General features: G+C 41.2%; 1 protein-coding gene across 1 annotated transcript in view; it reads left to right on the top strand.

The window, feature by feature from the left end:
- LOC137792667 (phospholipid-transporting ATPase ABCA1-like) overlaps window positions 1–11,969 on the top strand; it is a 122,934-nt gene extending 110,965 nt beyond the window's left edge. Inside the window, exons 48-49 of the mRNA XM_068588421.1 lie at window positions 6,365–6,608; window positions 11,783–11,969. Coding sequence (XP_068444522.1) covers window positions 6,365–6,608; window positions 11,783–11,911 — 373 coding nt within the window. The 3' untranslated portion in view covers window positions 11,912–11,969. The remainder of the gene's footprint in view (window positions 1–6,364; window positions 6,609–11,782) is intronic.
- Window positions 11,970–26,200: the final 14,231 nt, after the last annotated feature.

Here is a 26,200-nt window from a genome sequence, read left to right as displayed (position 1 = left end):
CCATCTCTTTTTCATCACAGGCCCCTGAAAGGAGTGCAGAATCTCACCGCGGGGGAAGCGCTCACATTTTGACCCCCTATTGCTCACTCGCCCACATTCGCAGCCCTCGCTCCCCCATCGCCTCGTCTCCTTCAAAAACCTCTCACCATATTACCCTTATTTATTCCTCCCTCTGCTACTCTCAGGTGGCAAGGCTTCCAACCCAGCCATCCAAGTGCTTGTTAGTGCTGCCCCCTTTAGTTCAGTGGTGACCCTGTCTTTATCACCGAGATGCCCTTCTGCTACTTTAACAACCCCCGCCTCTGCATATCAATCAAGGCCCAAATGAGCCAAAATAGTCCATTAAAACTGCCGAAGAGGTGGTCAGCTTGTGAGAGGGGCTGAAGAATTGGTTTTGGCGGCGGATTGTGAACATTAGGGCGGCCATTTTAAGAAGCCCCTTCATTATTGTCCTCCGTGGCTGGTAAAAACATCCCCCTCCATCCCTCAACTCCATCCCGCTTCTCGGAATTTATTAAGGCTGACAGAGAAGGGGGGAAATAAATAAGCAAAAGAAATGTATGAGAGGCTGTAAATAGTGTGTTAGTACAGCAGTGTGCTAGCATGAAAGCTCCCAGGTGTTAAGTAAACCCAAATGAAGTGGAGGAACCAATAAAAGAGGTTTCAAAGATCCCCTATAATCTTGTCAGTTGGAAAGGACACCCGCTAGCCGACGCCGTATTTTTTGCTGATTGATACCATTCATATCCCCTCTTCATAAAGTACCTGCAGTAAGTACACACCACAGCTTGGAGTCTTATTTTCTCCTTCCTTAAAGCACGTCATGATATAAAAGTGCCCTAAGTGCATTAAGGTAATGTGGTGTGGGCACTGAAGAGTTTTTACAAGAGTGGTGTCTAAAAGTTTGGATCAATCCCCTGAAGATGACGTTGAGAAGTCCAATAAACTCCTTCCCACTCCTTCTGCATCCGCTCCGCAGGTGTGCCATTAACTAAATAGTTTATGGCTTTTAAGTGTGTGTCACCGGCGGAGATGGATGACAAAATAATTCTCTCTACGGTTTATGATGCATCAGCAAAGTAGGTGTAATTAAGACTCGAACACTGACAGACACAGATGGTGCACTGTATGTAGTGTACATATCTGAGAGCTCTCCATATATACCTGATGAGAAGAGTTCTTATGTTAACATCGGTGTAATCATAGCTTATGTTCGTGCTTATAAGAGAGGCAAGCTCGCATCTATATTTGATCCTTCAAGGTCTACATCAATGGCTTCATGGCTAGATGCCTTTTTGTAAGGTGAACTATGCATGCTTGACAATCTTGTATTAATAATTTCATAGGGCAGATGATGACATTCATGTGAGATTATTTTTGAAAACACAGTGGTTTAAAAAAAAAAATCTGCCTTGAACATAGGAGCAGACTGGACAGATTTATTTGAACACAATAATCTTCACTTAAGATCCAACATACCTTTCAATTACATCTTACCACTTCCTGCTAATAGTATCTAACACCCAGGAAAAAAAACATGTTAAATATATATATTTTTTGATATAAATGAAATGTTGGGAAGGCCATGATTTAAAGCACACGTCCCACGACAACCACAATGATAACACTGAAAACTCCAACTTGTTACATTGCCAGAGGGTCAGCTCGCACACGACCATCATCAGTTTTAGATGAGTCAAAGCTATACTAACAACGTTCTGATTGGACAAAGACAAGCTATCCCTCAATCCCTCTTTCTGCCCAACTCTCCTCCCACTGCCTGTGGAGTCTCTGCTTAGAGCGCCGTTAGCTCCCCCTCCAGGAATTAAAGCCGTTTTTTTGGACGACTTCCTGCCTGATCAAAGCATCCCAACACCCAAGCCACGCTGTGACCTCTTGCCCCGCGTCTGCCCTCCCCCCTGTGGACACAAATACAATGTTTGGCAGTGGCGAGGGTGACCTTTCTAGACGTCGTTAGATGAAGGAAGGCGGCAGAATTATTTTCTGCCTGACATGCCCTTATCTGTGTCTGGCTGGTGTTTGTTTTAAATTACATGGAAGAACGACTTTCCTGCAGACCAGGGTGGAGGAGAGGATTGAGGCAGAATAATGAAAATGAAGGAGAGAACTGCAGCTATTACAGTGTCTCTGCCATGCTGTGTTGCGCTTGCTGTATCATTTCCCTAATGTAAAACAATATGAACGGATTAGTTGTGACAATGTGGCGCAGCAATGACATAATCCATTCATTATTTCCTCTTTGCTATGTTCAACCCCAAATTGCAAATATCTTGCTTTTAGCTTTAAAATCACCAGTCGCCAGCTGAAAGCTTATTAATTGTTTCGAGCTTGCTGCACTATTGTTTAAAGATATCTACGCATAACTTTCCTTACACAGGCAGAGTTGATTTGAGGAGAACAGAGACAGGCAGTGTATCAAAGATGAAAGATCTTGTTTTGTTTTTAATACAGAGGCGGAGTAAAAATGATGAATATATAAGAAAGATATTTTCTCCAAAGTGCTGCCTGAAGCCCCTGTGCAGCTGCAGACTGAGAAGAAATAAAAAATAAGGTAGGCACGAAGAAAGACTCACAGAATGCTAATCGATAAGCCCTTTTACCTTCACTGAGGAGCAGCATATCATTACTCACGTACACCCCAAACCATCCCGCCAACCCTTTAGCCACAATGACTCTCAGCCTTATTGGATTTTTGCAAAAATGTTTTTGCATCTTGGCTGAGCTTGGCAGTCCTTGGACAAAGCACATTTCCTGAGCCGGCAGCTATAATAAACACAACAGGATTATGGTCATAGTCTTGATTGGATGATGAATTAAGCTTGATGTGTGAGGATGGCTGTGATGTGTTGGTGCTGGTGTCTGATTACAGACTGTGGAGTCTTTTAAAAATCATCAAAAAGGATGTGACTGCGTCCCGGATAAACATTTCACTCATGAAAGATGGTGCCGCGTCTACAAATCAAAGCCGACAAGCAAGTTGTGACATACTTTCTTTTCATGACAGTCCAGCCACGGTGGTAATATTTGACATCGTGGAAGCATCCATGCAGTATTATAAATAGTCATATTTACTGTTACATTTTTTTAAGTATAGCCCAGTTATTCACAATATTATCCTATTTACCCATTGCTGTTGATTTAATGTTGTGAAGCCCTGAAATTGCATTGGTTTTATAAATTAATACTGTGACAGAACAATGTTAATGCCTGGGTGTCTCATGTCCACAGCTCGGTCAGCATCGTACATATATATGTGTGTGTGTGTGTGTGTGTGTATATGTACAATGATCTAAGATTTACAAATCTTCATTGAGCATGAATAGCACAACAATATGCACAATCATTGTACTAAATGTATTTTCTTTTTTGTTTGACAGCAGAATCTAAAACTGATTTAACTATTTCCACTTACAGGACTCTCAATTTTACTCAGGACTATGATGTACCTTACAAAGCCAATTTGCACTGAAATGTACAACATTTTAATAGGATAATTATTAAAATTTATATTCAAAATGACTGAGTACCTTGCCAATAATTGCATGTTTCTCCACTATAAATGAGCACACGTTTATAATCCTTATGTGTAATATTCCTAATTATTATAGTCCTTTTATGCCTAATTGCATTAGTAAAAATGAATCATAAATTGGAATAGAATGAAATGTCGTCATGAAAATAACAAATTAAAGTTTAAATATCAACTGAAGGGAGCTTCTTAAAGAAGGACAAAGCACTGCTGCTATGGTATAATTTGTTTTGTGCTATAATACCAGAGTTGCTGAGACCCCTTACTCCTCTGATGATAATCCTGCTTTTCCATTTGCACTTTGAGATGATGAAGCTCTATGTACACAATAAACGCCCCGCAAAAGAACGGTATTTCATAGCAAGGTTGAGCAGTGCTCAGGTCAGTGTGGAGTATAATTTGGAACGGTTGAAGGGCTGTCTAAAGGGCAGCTGCTTAATGAAGTGCTAACACGCTGGTACATGCAGGGCACCCATAGTTTTATCCACATGATGTGTGCTAAATATTATGTCTCCTCGGTTCATGGGGATGCTTATGATCACCTGTAGCGTGCCGCCGCTTAAGAGATCAGAGTGCAGGCGCAATTCTCAGATCCTCTCTACATATAGTAGGCCCGACGCCAACATGGTTGTGTATTGCAGGAAGAAGCCATTGGTGCGCGTTGTCTGCAATTCTGTGTGCATTTTCATGTTTAATTTCCCCCTTGAGTTGTAGCCAGCGTGCCATTTGGCCAGCTGCATCAAGAAATGGGAAGAAGCCATTGGTGCACGATGTCTGCAATTTTAAGTGTTGTAGCCATTCTAAGTGTATGTGTGTGTGTGTGTGTGTGTGTGTGTGTGTGTATTTAAACTGTTATTTTAGTTTTGAACATGTCCATACCTCTGGTATCAGACCACAATGCTAACAAACGGCAAATCGTTGACGTGCTGCTAGTGGCCGGAGGCAGAAGTCACTGAGCATGGTTACATCATGGTATCTCACGGTTGATTAGTTCAAACGCCGGCTCCTGTAGATTTATGTCAATATGCTTCTGACATGTGGTACAAGGTCCAATCATAATGCCGAAACATTCCAGTCAAGTAGGGTTCAGACCTGCCAGTCAATGTGCCCTGGCACGATGTTAAAAGTAGCATTAAAGAGACACTTATGCATTCTTAATAAAAAATGAATATTAAATAAGCATTCCCATATACAATTTATGCAAAGTTACACTATTCTTGCTCTGTAGCGCTTCAACTTCAAGGAGTCATGTTTAACGAAAGGGACACTGCTACCCATGGGGTCCAGTCACTGTGCTTCTCAGTACCAGCACAGAGCCTCACTTCCACTCTCACTCCCTTAGGGATTGTGTAGGCCCACAGTTTAGTCACCATATCTCTAATTGCCACTAAGGGAGCCTCTGACTTGCGTTGCTTGTTGCTCTGTACGAGCCCACAATGGACATTTCCATGAGTAAATCCAACATTAGGGAATTAATTAGGCAGAAAACAATGGGTCATAAGAGTGCTAACGACAGAATAACAAGGCACAGAGTCTTATTTGGAGCTCACCAGACGGTGCATACAACTGGGAAGATGCAGAATGCTAATTAGCTTTAGAGCTTAGCTGTGGCATATTTTCATCTCTGACAATATGTTATGCCAGGGCATATTGCTCATGTTGTGAAGCTATACCAGTAGAGCATGTCGACACGTCTTCAAAACTGTGACTGTTTGGCGCCATTGGTAGTATATTGTATAATAAGTAGAGCGGAGAGAATATTAACGCGTGGAGTTTATTATTCCTTAGACAGTTAGCTTTTAAGTTTGCATATGTTGCATAGTTATTTCAATCATGCAAAGGCCTCTTCACTAATGTACACTCTTAAAAGCAATTTCTCTTTTGGCTGCTTTGCTTGACTCAAATTGATGCTTTCTTTGACATTTGGTGCAGACGATTGTGTTGAAACCTATTATTACTTGGAAAAAGTTGAAAAGTTGATCCAGTTCTTGGCTGCGTGGCTGTACCGTTGAAGTCAAGCTGCTTTTGCTTGTGGCTCACCTGCTCCTCTCACTCACCACATCCAGCGAATACAAGACCAATTATATTTTGTCATCTTTTTTTGCTTCCCGTCTCGTCTCTTCCTTCCAGTGCACCTTATTATTCATCACCATGCCGTGATCACAGGAGAAAAGAAAAGTTCATTATTTAGATGACCAGCCGAGAGCCATTTGGGACTGGCATGGCATGAATGTTTGCTTTTACAGGAAGCTTAACCTGATGTCTAGCTCTTGTGTCCTTACAGGATCAAAATGTCTGTCAAAAAAAGCCTTTAAATTATATACGCATATTATTTTCCACATTCACCAATATATATATTTTTTGTTAGAAAATGCTGAAAATTCAAGGTGGATTCATGTTTTTACATTCTGGGTGATGTCAATGAATAGGAACAAGCCTGATATTGATTTGTGTTTTGTGAATGGGTCAGATAAAACTCACTCACTCTTTGAACCTTACAGAACACAATTGTTCCCTTCCTATAACCGCTGTAAAGATAGTGCATATTGAAATGACTTTCCACTTTCAGGGTTACATTTTTTTATCAACTTGTTCATATTACTTTAACATAATCAGAATTGTTACCCTTTGAATAGCAGTTTCTGAGTCTGCACTCTTGAATTATGTACTTATTATAGGAGGTTGAACTTCAAAAACTCCCACCTGTGGCAAAATAATTGCCATGTGCAATATACACTAACATTCTAAGACCTTGAAATAACTCAAAAGCACCACGTGTCATGCATAAGGACTAATGGTGGCTTCTTGTCTTAGATTTGGTGATGGCTACACGGTGATCGTGAGGGTTGGTGGCTCTTCTCCTGCATTGAAGCCAGTGGAGGACTTCGTCCAGCAGTCCTTCCCGGGCAGCGTCCTGAAGGAGACGCATCACAACACTCTGCAGTATCACTTCCCGTACACACAGGGAGCTTTGGCCAACATCTTCAGCCAGTTCACCAGCAACCAGCACAGGCTGGGCGTGGAGGACTACTCGGTGTCCCAGACCACGCTCGACCAGGTAAGGCCCCCCAAAAAATCTGTCATTTTGTTCCTATAACCAGTAATCCACAGTATCATTTCATTGTTAGTATGATACAAATTCACCAATACATTTATCCATCAACCATCATCATAACAAAACATGTTAGTATGGCTTTACCCACACGGAGTGCACGTTTATTTTGTCTTGTACACATGCTTTGCACAGTTGTGGCTCTGCATTGGGAACCTGGCAGGCTGTAAAAAAAAAAGAAAAAACAAAACTTGATTATTTCCACAGGTTTGTTTTCAGCAAAGAGTTGGTGATGACACACGATTGTGTCGATGTTCTGTCATGTAGTATTCTAGATTCTTGTAAAATCAGCTGATTTCTGCTTGTACAGTAGCAGGAGACCTATTAGACCCCAAAGTTCACTTCTGACATGAGCAAAATGTAGACTGTACAGTCTCCATGGTCATGTTTATTGTCCCACTGTAATTCTGTGGACTGCCAGCTCAGTTTAACACATCATTAGGGCAAGTGTCACTGCCTGCAGCATTTTAAGTGCTCCGTTAATGCAAGTCTGCTCAGTTCAGCATAAGATTGAAGATCTATCATTGCCCACGCTTTGTCCTCTCCCATTTAGGCTGTCAGACTGACCAATGAAGACAACATAGAGTTTGTGTAGCCAAGATAGTTCAGCTGCCAGGTCCCAGTATTGATCAAGAATCTGGACTGAGGTCTCTTCTTTTTTTAAATATAAAAAGCTCCCCCAGCCAGTGCCTGTTTTGTTTTTATTTCCAGTCCAAGTGCACTCGCTAGACCCCCTGATTGGTGAGATAAACTGAGCTCTGGCAGGTTACGGACTGGCTTCACCTTGTGTTTTCCAAATATCCCCAGGGACCTGATGCAATCAGCTGCTCAGAGGCAAGTGTGTCTGGTCTTGCAAGCCCGCCATTAGCTCACAATAGTAGACCGGGCGGGAGATGACCTCTGAGGGGTCGAGACAGTTCTCGATCCACTCCACCATGGGGAGGGAGGAGGGGCTCTTCTAGGATTTCTTGGATAAAAAACATAATTCATCTGTGCCAATATTTGCACTGTGGCATTATTGTATTTAAATCAAATGATGTGATTCCGGGAATGTTAAGCATTTCATTATCAACTTGATCTCCCTGCGAAGAACCCCACAATGAAGATAAAACCTTCTTTTGTAGCATTATCTAAGGAGAATATGCCCTTCAGAAAAAAAATAAAGGTGAGGGGATTTGTTCGTTAAGCTAACTGCTTTAACTGAGCCCGGTTTACAGTCAGGTTGGTTTCTTTGTAGGATTTCTAACAGACCTCACAAATCATTGGCGTTCAGCCGTACTGCCGCCTCCAACCTTTGTGTGATTTTTGTCTTAACATTTTCGTCAACTTACCCCACATTGTGCACTGGTCAATATTTACCAGATAAGAGGTAGTAAATAAATCATACTTTCACCAGGAGGTCAAATTATGAAAACACATAGGGTAGGACTGGAGAACCTGTGGAGACCCGGACTGTCACCTTTCAGCTGGTGATTTATAGAGAGGAGCCTTGACCTATAGTATAACACAAGACTTGCACTACAATTAATATTGATCCACACAGCCTGCAGCTCAGGCATTAACGCTGACGGCCGAGACAGAGCAGAGCAGATGGAGCTTTTGAAAGGAAAAGTGACTTTCTAAACTGTCTTATCGGAGCAGATTGTGTGGGAGGACTGTGAAGTATTTGCTGCTTTACGTGAAGACAATGGTCCACATTCAGCCGCGCCACTACTGCACCGCTGAAGCAGATGACCTTTTAGTTATATTTTATGTGTGTGGTCACTCTTCTCTGTATTCTGATGATTAACTACATTTTTATTTAACCTCAATAATATTTTAGTTTCACTTTACACTATCTGATAATAAGAATTTAAAGTCACCTGACCTCTTTAGAAACAGGTATACCCGTTATAACCCTCAGAGTTAATGGAACATGAACCCTATTACTTTTTAAAATTCATTAGGTTATATAGTGCTTTTAGAAATCCTTCCCCGGATGAGAAGCTCACATGCTCACACACTCAGTATTGTATTGGTAATATACAGCCCGTCCAATTACTTCTTATTTATATAAAAAATAGACTGAACCCTAATATAAATGCCTAAATAATACATTTTCCAGGGAAAATAACAAGTATGGGTAAATGATATGGTGTAATAATGCTTACAAGCCAATGTGAACTTTACGTATTTAATTAAGCATTTTACTACATGTAGTATGCTTCATTTGAAAGAAAAATGGGAATTGTTGAGTAGATTACTGTAAAATAATAATTAAAGCTGCAAATGGTCGTATCGTGTTAAGTGTGGAAAGAGTTGCTTGTTGTAAGCAACACGCATGTTATTTACTTAAATTAACACCAAATCATTGTTTTTGCCTCATATTTGCATATAAAAAAGACAAGTGTATGTTAAGGTAATAATATGTCAAAGTTGTACTTAGGACTTGCTGCCCCCAAATTACCCCCCTCCCCTCCAAAAGAAAAATGGATGGACTCTCCACTGCATTGTGAACATATTTTTCCCACTCCAGAGATCTTGTGTAATATTGAGCAGTAGAGCATGCACATGTGGATGACATGTATGTTAGAATAACCATATTGCATTCTGCAAAAGCTCCTTTAACGTCCAGAAGAGGGTTATTGGGTGATTCACGTCCTTGCCCGCCTCTGTTCTGCCTCAACAGGCATTACATAAACACCTAAATGGTCCCTCTGCAATGTAATTAATACCTGCATCCATCTGTTATAAGAAAATGACACTCAACGGTACTGGTGTAGGACTTTCAGGTCATGAGTGGTTGGCTAAATACAGAAAGTGTACATTCTGAGGAAAGTCGCAACACAAAGCAGGCAATGAATTAACCGTTATTACTTTTTTCAACCACATTAGGAATCCTCCAGAAACTCAAATACTTCAGAATTTTAATGCAAAACTATACAGCCTTGACTATGAATATGAAATGCTTTGCATGCCTCAGCACATCAAACCAGCATCAGCCAATGGCAGGGTCAGAGGCCGAGAGAGATGGGTGGAGGCTTTGTTTGTTGGTACTGTCATTCTTATCCTCCAACTCATGCTACCCTGATAAGATGCCTTGACAACTATGACCTTGATGCATACTGCTGATGGTCCGACATCGCACACACAGAAGCATAGCCTCAGGCGTTCTGCAGGCGTAGCTTGTTTCTCCATTACAAGGTAGTCTGCTGTTTCACTTTTAACACAACCGACTCGCCAGCGGCTCCGCGAGCTTTGAGGTCAAGAAGCTTTACATATGTAGGTACCAAATCCCAATTAAATGGAACAAACAGTATTTGTATATCTTTGGGGGAAAAAGAAAACATTTTGCTAAATCCTTGAATGTGCAGTTCACAAAGTCGTAAAAGCCTGTTGGTGTGAACAAAGGACTGTAATCTGTGCATTACGAATCCTGAATGGAAGCACCAAAGTTGATTCCATGAAATCCAGAGTTTAAACAATCTGACTCCTTACTACCACCAAGCAGCCCTTGAGAGATGCCTTTAACTCCCCCACTATCGCCACACAGCAAGCGGGCGCCGCGCTCGAACCCTCTGGCCGGCTCTTCAGTGTGGAGTTTACATGTTCTCCGTATGGCTTTTCTCCGGGTTCTCCCCACAGTCCAAAGGCAGGTTAGGTAGGTTAATTGTTTGCGTGAATGGTTGTCTGTCTCTAGTGTCAGCCCCCATGTGCCCTGCCTCTGCCCTATGCTAGCTGGGATATGGCTCCAGCCCACCCTCGACCCTGAATAAAATAAGTGGTTTCGCATAATGGATGCTTCGGGCTTTGTCTGTACTGGGTTGTATCCAAGAGTGACTTTGGAGCAGAGTTTTCCTGGAAACAAATATGTTTGCTCAGTAAACTTAACCCGGATAGAAAAAAAGAGAAACTTACTTATTTAAATTTTATCAACTGCAATAATACTAGAACAGCAGGACGTCATGTCTCAAGATTTAACATTATTACATTAAAATAAAAAATCTGCCGACAAGCACCTATAAAATGTACTTATGTATAGTTTGTATGGTGTTTAGTCACCACACATGATTGCATTTTATTGTTAGTTTTCAGTTCTTAGAGTAGTTACTCAAAATGTCTGACTCATTTTTAAAGGTTCTGGTGTAAATAAATTAATATAGCCAACAGGAGCAATGGGAAATGTCCACATTTTTGCTTCCAAAAACACGATATTACACAGCAGTGACAATGGCAATACTCAGAGTAATAGGCAAACCTCTTCCTTTGTTCAGAAAACAGAATTTTCGAAGTTTGGACTTTTTCTTTATCATTACCATACAATATTAAGGGAGCCGATTATATAAATTGGCGAATTAAAAACCGAAGCTTCAAAGTCTGACGGGATAGATCTTTCTCACCCAGCCTTAATTAGCTGAGCCTCTCAAAAACAAAGGCCCGAAAGGGCACTATTGTTTATTTCTGTTCATTTATGCTCTATCACAGGTATTTACTTTCCATCCCATCTCATTTATTGGCGATGTAGCTTTAAAAAAGTATTTATTTTGAATTGGTCTGGATGATGTTTTTTAAATAGAGTTTCTTAATTCGCATAACCTTTTACATTCACACAGCCACTAAAGCTCTTTCAATGAAAAAGCAATGCTCTTATCATTTTTTATGACCCTCTTTGTTGCTTTTTTCCTGTGGGGTGAAAATCTTTGTGTGGCTTTATCACAACAGACAGCTAATGCTAAGAGAATAAAAAGCCTGGACTACAGCGGTGTTTCCGGGACGCTAAAATACACACTGCCTTTTATGAATGCCATAGGATTGATTTCTTCTGACATTAAATGGATATCACAGAGAGAAGAATGATTGTTTTATTCTCTTTCTCAGCTGGTCAAAGATGTCAAACTGACATTCACTGTGTGAGCCTAGACGCTTACTTGATGCTTCATAGCCCTCGTCTGGCAACTCATTCACATGCACCCCGTCGTCTGTACTGCTACTTCTGTTTGTTTTTGAGGCCGAGGGAGGGGGAGCAAAAATGAGACGGGTAGAGAAATGTCCACAGGCCCTTCAGCGTTGTGTGTATTCTAGTTTTTTTTGTCTTGCATTTGCCTTTAAGTACCTTCCTCTTCTTCTCGTTTATATTCCAGGTCTTTGTTAACTTTGCAAGGCACCAACAAGGGGAAGATGACTCTCAGGCCTATGACAACGCAGTGGACACTTCAGATGAGCTGCCGATGCAGTCGGTGAAGACCTACCAAGAAGCAGAGATGGCGTAACACCCATTACACACATTACAATTACACTGGGCTGACAATATACTTCAGACAAGCTGGAATGGGGGTCATTTCCAACGGCAGAAGGATATGGGCTCAATCTTTTTGCATAGCATTGTTCAGTCCACAAGTGCATCAATGGCCGGTATTGGTCAACGCTGACATGTACTGTAATTGTTTTGTGTATTCTTCCATAACCGCCTTAGCGTAGCACATGCTAACACAACTTATCTAAATCTCGAGTGAGTGAGTATACACTGCAAAAAACTTTTATGCTCTCAGGCGTTCTGTATTTCCTTCAAATATTTATTCTCCTGGAGATCAGATTTCTCAGTTAACGCTGTCTCTGCAAAGTCAACAGCACTATAGAATATGGATGTAGTCTCCGCAACCTCCCCGTAGGTCTCTGAAGAGCTGTACTGCTCAAAGTGGGAGGCTCAGGCGGACTCCGTCTTGGGCAAAGAGGTGGCCCGTCGGAGGAACTGAGGCGGGGCAGGTGATGCAGCAGAGAAGTTAGCAGCTAAGGAACCGGTACGGCACCCCCCTGCCCTCAATTATGTTCAACTTTAAGCTTTAATGTAATTCAAACAGGTGAGTTTTATGCACATTCATCCCCAGTACTGTTGAAACAAAGATAATGCAAGTTTGCTCAAATTTTGGGAGTGATAATTAGGGACGTGACCCTGCCGGTCACATGCAGACCTAAAACTCTTATATTCAACAACTGAGACAACAGCAGTTTGATTGAGTTTGGGATATATTGCTGACCTTCGCATAGTGGAGGAGAAAATGATCTTCCAAAAGCATGATACGTTGCACAATATATAGGACAGCCCAGGTTTAAACTTCACATTAAATTATGTTTGAGATGTTTGGTTTTTTATAATGATCATATTTTAAAATGTAAAACTGTGTAAAAAAAGAGGAGCTTGCTTTAATGTTTTAGGTAGGCTATGCACATATCAAGAAATATCAACACGCGACTAAATGTAAGAACGTTTATCTTAAAACATAACACTCAAAGGTCCTACCTCATATTGTCATTTTCTAAAAGGCACTTTACTTCAAGCATTGACTTTGTTAAAAAAAAAAAAGAAAATGAATAATAGCAACTATATCTGATTGAGCAACTGAATGAGCCTCCAATCAGCTGCATGTTGAATAGAAGACATTGAGGTTACAGCAGAGGGACGACGAGTCAGAGTCAACCAGCTGTTGAAACACGTTGGGTCCGCAAGGAAGACAACACATCCCATGTGTGCCGACAGATCACTGCTATTCAGAGCCTTTGTGACAGTCAATACATTGTGCCACTAAGTGCCATGTGTGGAAACCCTCTGGACAGCAATGAGCGCATGTCTTGTTTACAATGTTGAAGAAATATTTTCACCCACACAACCATTTGTGTATCATTTACTCACCATGTGTGATTGTGAAAGAAAGATGTCTGATTTTCACAAATACTGCATGTTTGAGAAATAGTGAGCATACAATTAGATCAATGAGACTTGGACTATGCTGCACGAGTTGTGTGAGGGTTTCTAAAGGGAACATCGTTTTGTTGTTAAACTTGGACCCCGTTTACTTCAGTTCATCAAAAGACTTCTCTTAAAAGAAACACGCTTCATTTCAAGAATTCAAGCTAACACGGGATGAGTAATTCATTTACAGTCATTGTGTGGGTGAAGTGTACCTTCCAGATGTGTAAAATGGGTTCGATATTGACATAAGCCCCACCCCTTTATGTTCCTGTTGCTACTTCTATCAAGTTTACCATTAATGCAGGTGACAATGGTCATGTTTGCAATTATTTTTTCACCGTATTATGTCATTTATATCAATGGTTTAATTAAATTGTACAACATAACTGTAATATGTGCAATCTTGACTCAGGAATGTCTACATTTAATAGTTCACAGCTAGATTCTTTTCAACATTATCTTCTGTACTGTAACAGTGAGAGACTGTAAATGGCCGAACGATTTCAAAGCTGATGCTGCTCACATTACTTGGCACTTAGTTCAGAGTGTAAGTCCTTCCTCAGTCCACGCCTCAGTGGCTCTCTCTGGTTTACTCTGAGAAATTGACATAATTTTTCTGCTGTGCTCAAATGACTGTTATGCTCGTTGCAAAGAATAATGAATCCTCTCTTCGCTGAATCTGGCCAAGACAAATTAAACATTTGCACAAATTGTAACGTGACTTGGAATTAAGTTTTTGCACATTGCTTTATTTGTACACCGAGTCATCGGATCCCGGATGGAAAGTGTCTTTCGTTCAACTAGTTTTATTGTCTTTGTGTTCACTGCCTCGTGTCTTTCAGTTTGAGAGTGGCGTTAAGTTGCAGGCTCACATCCGGTGAGTCTCTCATACGTCACTCCTGTAACTGAGAACTCGGGATGTCAGACACCGGTTGCACCAGAGTGGGGAAGGCTTTTTTTTTTTTACTTTACATTTATTGGGGTGGGAGAGACGTTTTGTCTGCCAGATGCCTGAGAGAGAATTCATTTTCTTGTCAAACTATTACACGGATACTTTTACTGTGTTTCTTTTATTGTGCTCTTTTTATTCCAGCAAATGTAAAACCAGTATGCCTTACAATTACGATTGTAATCGTAAGATTGTTTCTATATCACAAAATATCTGCCGCGTGTTTTGGAACAGCCTTCCTTCCAATAATTCATGAAGTCATTTCATTTTTCTGTAATTTAAAAAAAGATTTCCAATACTGATTTCCTGCTTTTTCCCTTCTGGATTAGACAGTCAACGCTCGCCTGATCTATTTAAGTGTCTGCTCTACTTTTGTGTCTAAATTATAGAGATATATGCATTTTCTTTTCCCTCTCAGCTTCAAATGTGTTTGTTTGTCTTTGCTTGGCAGCGGCAGTCACAGGGTTGAGGACAGCTCGCTAAGTTTCTTTCTGTCACCTGGCTGAAGTATTTACTCTCTTGCTTCTTGGCCCGCGTGCGTCTGAATAAAAGAGATCCATCCTGACTCAGAGCAACACTTTAATTAATTTATTTTAAGTGCCATGTTGGTTTCTTAAAGCTTAAATTACTTACTCAGTTATGACATGATGTGAAAGATGTACCAAGCTCCAGCATCAATGGAAAAACATTCATATATTAATTACATATGCAATTGGCTTTAGATATAATTAAAGATTATTTTAGCGAAGAGCTTGATTTTATTCGCAAATCCTCCGATTCTCCATGTGAGTTTTAATGACTATAATATAATACGAACTGTTGTTGTTCGACGGTTCCCTCATATCCACAATTCCCACACACAGTAAGAAGGCTTAATCCTGGCAAACTGTTGCTTTAACTGAAGTATCTTGGGATAATGTTAGGACTTTTCTTCACGTATCGCACCTCTTGTGTCTCTGTGCTCATTAGAGCGCCACGCTCTGGGGCACACCGCCAGAGGCAATCAGTCAGGTGGGAACTTCACGGAGGCGATAAAACTCGTGTCTTAAGGTAAAATTACTTGTCAAATTCCGCCATTATTCCCTCGCATTTTACGTCCGAGCGTAATACTGCGAAGGTTTACGAGCAGAGGTCACATTACATAGCAGGAGCGTTGTGTGTGCGGGCCCGTGTGTAAGGGTGTTAATTAATTTGAGCCGATTCTCTGAATCTTTCTATAAAATTTATAGATATATAGATTTAGATTTGCAGAGACAGACCTGTTTTTTTTCCTATTCAGAGCAAACTATTGGTGGCCTTTCGTTAAATATATATTTAATTGTCCTCGGTGTCCATGGTGACCATCTGCCAAAGAAAAGTCCTTCTTTTGGTGCAGTAGTTCGCATTATTATTTGCTATGAGAAGACAGTAGAAGAATGCACGCAGGATGACAAATGAAAGGTATTTTCCATTTCAGTGAATTGAATGCTTCAAAAATATGTTTGGAGTGAAGTTTGTCAGAGTTACTCTGGCACTGTATCCTCATTTTTCCTCAAATGATTTGGCTTTGATTTTGTTTAGTTCGCAAACTACCACTTATTACGCCGACAATATAATTTTATAGCTCTTTTCTATACATAATCTTTCCCAGGACTTGGCTTCTTGCCAGTCTCAGTGTCAAGTTACAAGAATAAATGAAAGGCATTGTCAGCCGGAATGGGAAGATTACAGGAGTTAGAGGAGATGATCTGTGATCAATGATCTGCTCGACAGGCGAGCTTTACAGAAAGCTCCTGCCACCCTTTCAGACTGTAATCACCCTCTGTACTGAGATTGCTGTTCTTGCTTCAGGCTTCCTGTGATATAGGCTGTCTGTGTATCTCACTGCAGTTTAACTCCAGACTCTTCTGAGCAACTTGTTACTTTCAGTCTGTCTGGACTGACTTTTCTTATCTTAGATATTTTTCTTATTTTTTAGTTTTAATGATTGCGTTTTCATGTTGCTTTCATTACTTTTCTCCGATGTAGTCTTTGGGCTAAATGGAAACCATGAAGTCAACTGAACTTACCATCCATTATCTGTAAATGCTCAGCCTATTCAAATTTATATTACACCACACTTGCATAAATTAAGTGTATTATAAAGCACACATGGTGTTTTGGGCAGCATAGTGTGAAACAACTCTGCGTTGAACTTGTGTTGTAAGTGTTGTAATTTCTAAAGAAACACACTGAATCTCAAACTGGCAGTCCTTGAACTTATTACATTTGTAATCATTTAAAGATAAAATAAAACATCTTGTCAATTTTATAATTGAAAGGTCAAGGACAAGAGAAGCAGTGGGCTGAAACTCTTTCAACAGGTCTCCTGCTTTCAAGGTGTTCAGGAGCGTTCGTCATGGGATTTAACATTAACCTCATGTTGACAAATGCATCACAGCTCACTGATATATTGAAACTGAAATGCAGGTTTGACGCTGATTTTCCAAGTAACAGACTCACTTGTCAATGAAAAGACACTAATTTGTTGCAGGCTACAATACTTTTTATACTTTTACTTTGTATTCCAGTATGTCTACTGAATTAAAGCATCAGACATGTATGATATTCATATGACCTGTGGCTAACAATGTGCCGCCTGAAGCTGTTCCTTACTTTCAAGAAAGAAGCTGACTTTTGGGAATAGCTTCCACTCGTTCCCCAAATCTGAGTTTTCCCTTTTAAAGCCTTTTTTTGATTGGGAAACTATTTTAAAACCTAATTATATATCTGAGTTGTTTCATTATTATATTTTTACTTTGAACTTACTTTAGGTGTTTGTTTGATGTTTTGTTATGTATTCACTTAGTTTATTCTGGCTTTCCTCTGCAGAAGGGAGGCAGGCCTGTTCAAACTCATTTAATTAGTAAATGATGGCAATATTAAATCTCTTAACATTGTGATAAATTTCTATGTGATTTGACGTTTTTATTGCACATATTTCTATTTTGATTAATTCCGTTATTTCAGCTAAAGCCACATATTGACTGCTTTGTGTTCGAGCTTCAAAGAAACCTCTGAAGGTTCTATAACACTTCTGTTGTGATCACATTTTACAGGGAGATACAAGTTAGGTAGAAGTTAGGTCAGTTTAGGTAGAATACTAATATGTGAGATACAAAACTAATTGCTCAAAGTAGAGAAAAGTAAGAACAGTCCAGTAACACCTGGAGACCATTTTCACAAAACACGTTTTGACATGTCACGGTAGGAAAAGCACATAATGAGATTAATGGTTCCTGAAGTTCATTTAGCCGCTTCAGTTTCCGGGTCGTGGGATTATTATATTATTATATATTATGTGTGCCGGCTCACTGTCACACTGCCATGACTTCCTGGGACACTTGCATAGAACAGAGCCATCGTTCACGCTATCAGTAACACTTCTGCTTTACCCACTGCGAGTGCTGAGCCAACTCTCATCTCCATAAGAACGAACCGCTCATGCAGCCCCTCAAAGCTGAATCAACGTAAGTGCAAAGCTCTTTTTATGATAATTGCTGGAAACAAAGCAGGCTTGTTATGCTCAGAATTGTGCATCACTCATGTGTGCAGTAGGTCCGTTTCATAATGGCCAATGTTTAGAAATCAGGTGTGTATGTTTTGCATATCCCATATTTAAATCTGTGTGCAGGCGGTGTATTTTCTGTGGAAATGAATGTCAGCAGCATCTTGTAGACAAAAGAAAAGGGAAAAATAAATGCAGCTTTGACTTTGGACTTTTGGCACCCTGCATTTCACACAGCGCGAAGCCCAATGTGTGCTATTGTGTAAAACATTGCGTCTGTTCGCCTTGTGGAAAAGGCTTCTCCTCGCCTCCTGCATTTAATTGCCTTTGTTGACATTTTTATGCATACATGTCACGTGGAACCCTCCATCTTGTCTCTTGGTTTGATTTAACGGGATGAAAATAAGATCTCCTTTTTTTTCCCTCAGTCGTTTTTTCCCCCGTTTAAGATAGGAAATAACTGCTTCCAAAAAAAGTTTCACAGCCTCTCTTTTATGGCGGTCATTATAGTTTTTGTTACTGATATTTCTGTTTTATTAAGTTCGTGGCATTTGTTTAATTCCCCTGTTCCCCTTCGCACGTGTTGCAGACACAGCAAACCTCACACTGAGTTAGTCGGTAATTTGTATGCAGCGCTGTATTGGACTATTTTGAACAAGTTCCGAGCTTCATACTGTCTATTACAATATGTGGCTGACTGACCTCTGTGGAAGCTGCGGTATTGAGGTACCAGGGGGTTGTAATGACACATTCTGTGACGGGTTCAGTTTAATCAAATCTCTAATCTCCAACAAGGCAAGACGCTGTCAGAAATAGCTACGATGACCCGAGTATTGTCACACTTTTAGTCCCAGGCTATTTAAGTTACACCAGATGCTTTTTTCTCAACAGCCGCCCACCTCTCTGGGGCTTCACGCTGAGGGATGATGAGGGTTCAGCCTCGCTGTGTGGGCTTCGACTCCCTTTTGATTGGTGTTCATTTAGGATCTCCCGCAGCGAGGAATGCTTCAACACCGCTGCGAAGTCACAGACATTTCTCAGCACCCTCCAGCGATTATTTTCCTGCTGCCTCCAATGCGCTGCTTGTCTTTGAAGGTGGGGTTCGCTGTCACGGCAGTATCAGGTATGGATTGTCTGGTGAGCTGACTGATTACAGACATTTTAATTATTTAGCTTTCTTTAATAAGTCTCCTTTGCAATCAATGGTGAATTACTTTCCTTCCCAAGTCATCACGCCATGACTCCTTTTGGACTTGCTTAACGGATGTAAATTGCAATTGTCTTTTGAGGGGGGATTTTAATATTGCTTCTCCACAATTACCTCAATGGAAAATTACTCATCCACAGACATCCTGAGGACAAACCTGATGAACAGCTGATTCAGGCCAAGTACTAAACTAATCTTTTGCAACAACTAATATCCAATGAGTATGATTTGGTTAGGTTATTCACTGCTGTAGCTGCTCCCTCCATTTTCTTTCTCTCAATTGATAATAAAACAACCTACTGTAAAAGTCAGGTTACAAGCTGCTCCTACCCTTTGGGCGGTGTCCCCGCTGTAACAAGCTAGCTCTGCTGCTACTGCTGCTGCCCGCGTCTGGGCTGTTCCCGCTACCTGATGGTTATCGGGGAGCGAGCAGAGAGCTAGCAGCAGCGCTAGCTGGCTACAGCCGGGAGCTATCGGAGAGACCTACCGAAGGTATTAGCCTCTTGCAACCCGACTTGTACGGTAATAGTTGGCTAACATAAAGTGCACCATAAATACAGTATATGAGCACAAGTACATGTTTAAGGCCTTGTTAAAGAAATGTGTAACAAACATGTCATTAGTTATTCCAATACAATGCTGTTTTAATGATTTTGTGTTTTGCGCTAGAAAAAAAACTTAATCACCTCCTGTTGTAAGGTCCTAAACATAATCTAACATGTATGTCGTGGGATCCATGTCAAAATCCTGAGCGTTCTATATCCTCCTTTGTGTGAAAATATAACACTTCATAGACTGTACAAAATGTTCCTGTTTAACACAATCAACAACATAACATTATCCTGGCAGAAATGACATTGTACGGTTGAATTTTGTGATTTGTTTTGCCTTTGCCTGATTGTGCGCAAGCATTTTTTGGTTTCAATTCATGATGCCACTAGGGCTAAGCAACACTTAAATAATTCATTTGCTGGACAGTTTGTGTAGCTCGTCGGCCAGAAAGGTTGGAGTGTTTGGCAGTTGGGTGAGTAGAAACAAATCTGATTGTTGTCCCTGTAACATTAGAAATGCATCGTCCGAGCCTGAACACACAAATACATTCCAGTAAATGTATTCAGATAATAAGAACAGTAATGTTGTTCGAACAAACAGGCAGGCACAAAGGTTTGAACAGTGTTTTGAGCATCCACACATGTGCTTGGAAGCCGTATCTCTGCTTATTTGTCCCAGAATCCTCCTCTATCAGTTGGGTATGTTGTATCGTTTTGTCTTGTCCAGTAAAGGGTGCCTTGAAGTCTCAGTATTGGTCGAGTCTTTGTATGTAATCTCGTCTGGAAAGGGATGCACTCGGTTGAAAGGGTACCAGTGATCTCTTTGACAATAGAGGTGAAATAACGAGCAGGCTCTCGCCGCCTTTTACCACTTAAAATCCACACTGTCTAATGGTTTGGTGAAGAGGCTCGGCTTGCCAACAAGGTTACTGAAGTGGGGGAAGGGAAGTGAAAGAGAGGGGAAAGAAAACTGAAGGAGAGTTTACGGCCCAGACACTCTCATGCCCGGCTGTCTCTCTTCTCTCTCTTCCCAACGCCTCCCAGCGCTTTCCAATCTGTTTTGTAGCTGAGCATCCTACTCCACTCCCAGTGTTTATCTGACATCATGAAGAGTTTCGGCTTCCCCAGATTCCAATGACAGCCCAAACCCTTCAGAGTGCACACATAAGCCAACTCGGCAGATGACAAAGCGCTGCTGAGCCTGTCGGCAGAACCACGCAGCTCCCAGCATGCTTTGCCCCCAGCACGTCACCTACCTGGTCTGGCACAGACTCAGCCTCTGAGACCACCTCATTATTCACTTTGACAGGGTTGTATGACCCAGCAGCTACGCCCGGCCTTGTTCTGGGAGCATGAGCAGATGCTTGATTCTGTAGCTGGGGCTCTGTTTTCAAACTGCAATTGACTCAGGAAGCATCTTCCAGCAAACTTCTGTCGTAAATAAACTGAGAGACAAATTAACTGGTTGGGGTTGTGATGTGTTTAAACGAAATCATAGCTGATGGGATGACACAATAGTTAAGCCAGAATCCCAAATCGCGGTCCATATGCGGGGGAACAAAACACCCAAAGTTTTATTTTCAATTTAATTGTTATGCAGCGCATGGTTATGAGGTCAAAAAGAAAGCCGGGAAAGAACCTATTAATGCACCACACACATCTGCCTGCAGGTGCATACTGATCAGCAAAGCGTGATTGAGCTCAGGATGATTCACCCAGGCTTTTATTTTGATGGAGCGTTTCAGGGCCGCACTTGAAGTGCCACCTTGGTCTTCCTTTGGTCGCGAGTCCCCTCATGAAACACCAGGGAAGATTTATTTATTTATATATTTTCTCCTCCCTTAAATCCAATGAGTTTTGACCTTCCCGTCATTGGAATACAAAGTAAGCGAGACAGAGGGCCCCTGTTTAAAGCCATATCTGAATGGGGTGCCACAGCTTGGAAACAAACAGTATCAGCACCCTGCACTCTCACAGATAAGCAAAGTCGGCTAAAAAAGAAAGAGATACATATGTTTACCATCACTAGACTTCGCTGCATCAGGGAAAAAAAAATTAAGGACACACAAAATGGCTGACCTTGAAAATGCTGCAGCAGCAGGACAAACTCCTTCAAATGAGCCTTATTTTTTTTAAATAAAAAAGGCACAGGCCAGCATTGATACGTTTGATAAAAAAAAGAAGGAATCTTAATGTAGAGTAAATAAAGTCATAAAGAAATTGTTATTTTGCAATCAAAACCCCAATGCTACTTTCGTGGTCTATTACGAATTAGCCTAAAAGACAAATGAAGAAGTCATGATGGTAAGTCTGCCCTCCTTGTCAGCATATACCAATGTTCTTTTAATACCTAGTGGATTGTTATTTGGATTCCAATTTCAATTCCATCCCAAAACCAGTAGAATATAACTATTTTAGGCACGCCAATGCCCAGTTACAGCCTAATTAGACCAAGTAATTGAGCTGGACTTTTGTGAGGCAATTTACTCTGGTTCCCTCCTGATGGGCAACTCTACAGAGCAACGGTTTTAATTGGTAGTTCCGTAAGTACCGTTGTAGCTGCCTCGTCCTTGGCACCACTGAGCAACGTTCGTCAACAGATCTGACTGAAACAATGCACTTGAATGTGTTGATTAGATGAGTTGCTGACTGGTATTCAGAGCAACATGTGGGATTGTGTTGGGTGCGAGGGTCTTTTTGACGTGTGTGCACGCCTGTATCATGCTCTGTTCATGCATGTATGGGCGAGATTGGGAGCAATGTCCTACTGCGTGCGTGTGTGTTTACAGTGCCAGTGAAAGGCCAGGCCAATCGATCAGCAGAGGCTTAACAGCTTTAGTCAAAGAGCACATGTTGGCTCGGTGCTCGGTGGGCTTCCTGTGCCGCGGTTGTTCTATTGGTGAATTCCAAGGTCCAGACTCGGGATGCGCACACTGAGCCCTGGTGGACTAAGATTTTAGGGAGTCTGACAATGACTGAAGTGCTCGTTGTGAATGCGTTGGTTTGCAAGGCTGCTCCAAGACGCTGAAAGGGACAAACGCAGCCTTGATGAAAGTCAAAAGCGTGTCGAGGAGTTAAAGGATTTTCTCTCTGTGGTGATTACATTTCAAGAGAGATACAGAGTTAAAAATCACACATCTTAACCTTAGAGCTGTACAAAGCTGTCAAACACCACATTAATGATTGCATTAGTTGAAACTTTCTACATATTTTGATTGTTAACTGGACAGACCAACACCAGATGGACTCCATAGCTCCCTGCTCATAAAGTGATGCATGGATGGCGTAATCTTGTTGGCAACCCAAAACGTAAGCAAAAAGCCACTAGATTTTGGATTGTTGCAAACACAAACCTGCCAATGAGCTCTGTAGCAAAACACAAGTTTCTGATCCGACAGGTTTTTTTCTGCAAAATAATCTTCATAAATGGACAACACTTTTATGGTTGCTTCGTTAGACTCCTACAAGCCTGGACAGTTACGGAGATGTCTTTATTATTGAAATCCGATGTTGTAAAGGGTACTTAATAGGGATTTTGTGAAACCTTACAGGCGCGCGAAAAGTTGACGGAGCTGCAGGCGAGTCGTTGGAATACATAATACTTAAGGGTTACTTTTGGTGGGCAGGGTTTTCAAAAGGTTAATGGTACAAGCTCTACAGTACCTAGTCAGCTACCAGGGCGCCCCTACCTGATGTCTTTTACGATCATATCAGCAGAGCAGTGAGCTGTGAGAAATCTCGCTTGTACTGTGTACAGGCTAGCAGGCTGTGGAAGTCCACACAGAGCCCGCACCAAATATTCGCATGAGAGCCCTTGCAGACTAAATGCATTTTGGCAAAGGCCTGCCCTAACCCCTCTGCAAAGCCTGAAAGTCTGGGCAAGTGTGGACTTTTGGATTCAGCACATCTTCTCTCTTCACCGCCTCGAGTTGTCTTACTGCATCTGCAGCTCCACTGAGGGACTTTAACTGCAGGGGCCCAAATCCCAGCATTTCTGACGTTTGACGACCATAATGTTTTTATTGTTGACACCTTGCGCATGAGTGACTGATTTATCTTGACGGAATTGTTATGTATTTTTTTGGTAAATAACATCACATATCATGAACTCTTTTAATGTGTTGAGGGGCAACAGAAACACTTTCTTCTTCTAATGTAGGTAAGCTAAAAACGTCATTAGCAACGAGCTGCTTTCCAGTTGTTAGCACCAATTGATTGCTTCTCAGGTCATTCGTTATCAGCCGAAACCACATTTTGGGAGTCATTCACCGAGTGTTACAACCTGCGCATATCTTAACCTCGCTGTTAGACAGATAATCAAACCACTTTACTTATCAAAGAGATCAGATATAAATAGAGCACAATGGCTTACGGCTCTGAGATCTCTGCAACGCCTGAATGTCTGGGCTCAGTCTCGCTGCTGGTTGTTTGTGTTTCCAGCTGCTTTGATTACTCCGCTCCAGCCCACTTGGCGTCCCAAATCACTGGAATATATTATTGACAGTAGAAGAGGCGAAGCTCTTCTGCGTGTTGTCTCCGAGGACAAGGCTCACTGAAGAGGACTACGCACTTTTAAAACTGTTGTCTAAAAATAAACACGCTGGTGGCGTCATGAGGCGCAAGTCAACGTCAATGACAATCTGACTCAACCAATCAATGTCCGGCCGACACTAAATTACCAGGGTGAATGTCAATTTTCTGTTGTTTTTTTAATTGAAAATGTCTTATCAGGGTGTGTTTTGCTCTAATTAAATATGAATTTTGTGAATAAAGGAAGCCTATTCAGGGAATTGGAACAGCCAAAATGTTTTTCTTCTTGCAGAAAAGAAAACAAGAATAAACAGTTAAGGAAGCTTTTGCTTTTTACTATTTCAGTGAAAAATGAGGACCAGTTTCCACAAATGTGTGTGTATTTGCTTCTTTTCTTTTGCCACAGTGTAAAAGCAGCATTGGACGTATAAGAGGAGACAGATGAGGCTCATTAGAGGTTACATATAGATGAAATAGGACTGGCAAAGTAAAAGCCTCTTGAGAGGAGGAAGTCAGTCAGCATAGCTCAATCTGACCAGTGGAGTCATTACGTCTGGCCGCAATGGGCCTGCAATCCTGCTTCACTAGACAGAGAGGTTTTCATTTTGTTTATTATGATTTTAGAAAAGAAATCCACCGAAAGGCAAATGCATTACAGGGAATTCATTTTCCAGGACATTTCCTGTACATTTTCAAAAGCCTGGAGCAAACGTCACAAACAGGAAGCACTGTGTTCCTCTCAGAAGAATCTAAAAAGATTGGCTCGTGGTCAGAATCAGAAGACGGTTTATTGCCAAGGAGGTTGTTCACTTAGGAGGAATTTACCCCGGACATTTGCGCATAAAATGAACGTATTTAGAGGAAATAAAACTATTAGGAAAGTATTGCATTCTTCAAGAACATAAATAGGATAGAAAATAAAAAATTACATTTAAAAAATGAAAAACATGCTATAGGAAAAAACTACACATATGTACTATACAACTGTTAAAGCATGAGAGAGCTGTACAGTGTAGGACAAAATTACAGAAAACATTTGATTAATCATACAATTAAGACACAAGTTAAAACTCTTAATACACATCTAGCTGAACCATTTAGTGATCTTATTTGTCTGAACTGCTTTGCCAGCTTTGCCCTCGTATGACCCACTGCTGCACCTAAACCTCAGTATTTAAAATGAATTGTTCCACATTTTGAGGAGCAAATGTAAGAGTTAAATGAGAGGATTAAAACCACTTAGTTACAGCGCATCTTCATTTAATTAAAGCCAGCTGTCGACACAGGCCACCTCAAGGCTTATGTTTTACTTGCGCAATTCCGAGGAAGCATATTTGTACGTAATTTTCATTACTATAGTAATTGTGGGCTGGAATGTGAGTGCTCATTATTGTCCCTGAACGCATCCTGAACACACACGGAGCCGCTGCTCTGCGAAGGTGCTGCTTTTGCTTTGGGAGCCGTGAAGACACAGTGTGGCGCTGGAGGCAATTAGCCTAGCTTAGCATTAAGACTGCCAGGGACATTTACTTGTCATCCCTGCAGGTTACCAAGCAACCAGGGGAGATACTGCACATACGCATTGATCTTCTCATCTAACTCTCTGCTGGAATGCGAATAACCACATCTTTAATAAGGGGCGTACTCGGGACATCTGGCTGTTGGCCATGCAAAAGGAAAACGTGTGAATTATATTCCAGGAAAAACTTTTGTCTGGGTGGAACTTCTAAACCCTTTTTTTTTAATAAAGAAGAAGAAGAGTTCCCATTGCAAAGCAAAGTTTGTAATTGCATGTAAGATAGAGTTTCCATGTGGTTGACCAAACTTTAAATCAATAACAGGTTTAATCTTCTCCGTCGGCGACATTGATATCGGAGGTTAAATGCTGATCGACGTACCTTCACTCGGAGCATTTTCTGATGCAGCGCTCCCATGAACCCCCTTTTCAGACAGAAATGACTGTCACACAGATTGACACTTTAATATTCAAAGGGTTAAAAGTGCACGATGACTTGCACCCTCAGAAGCGTCCAGTCACCCCTCGGTGG

The sequence above is a fragment of the Clinocottus analis genome, unplaced genomic scaffold (assembly GCF_023055335.1).
Source record: "Clinocottus analis isolate CAN_PGR_092001 unplaced genomic scaffold, fCliAna1.0.p SCAF_21, whole genome shotgun sequence".
NCBI classification, from domain to species: Eukaryota; Metazoa; Chordata; class Actinopteri; order Perciformes; family Cottidae; genus Clinocottus; species Clinocottus analis.
This window is presented reverse-complemented; position numbering and strand designations above follow the sequence as displayed.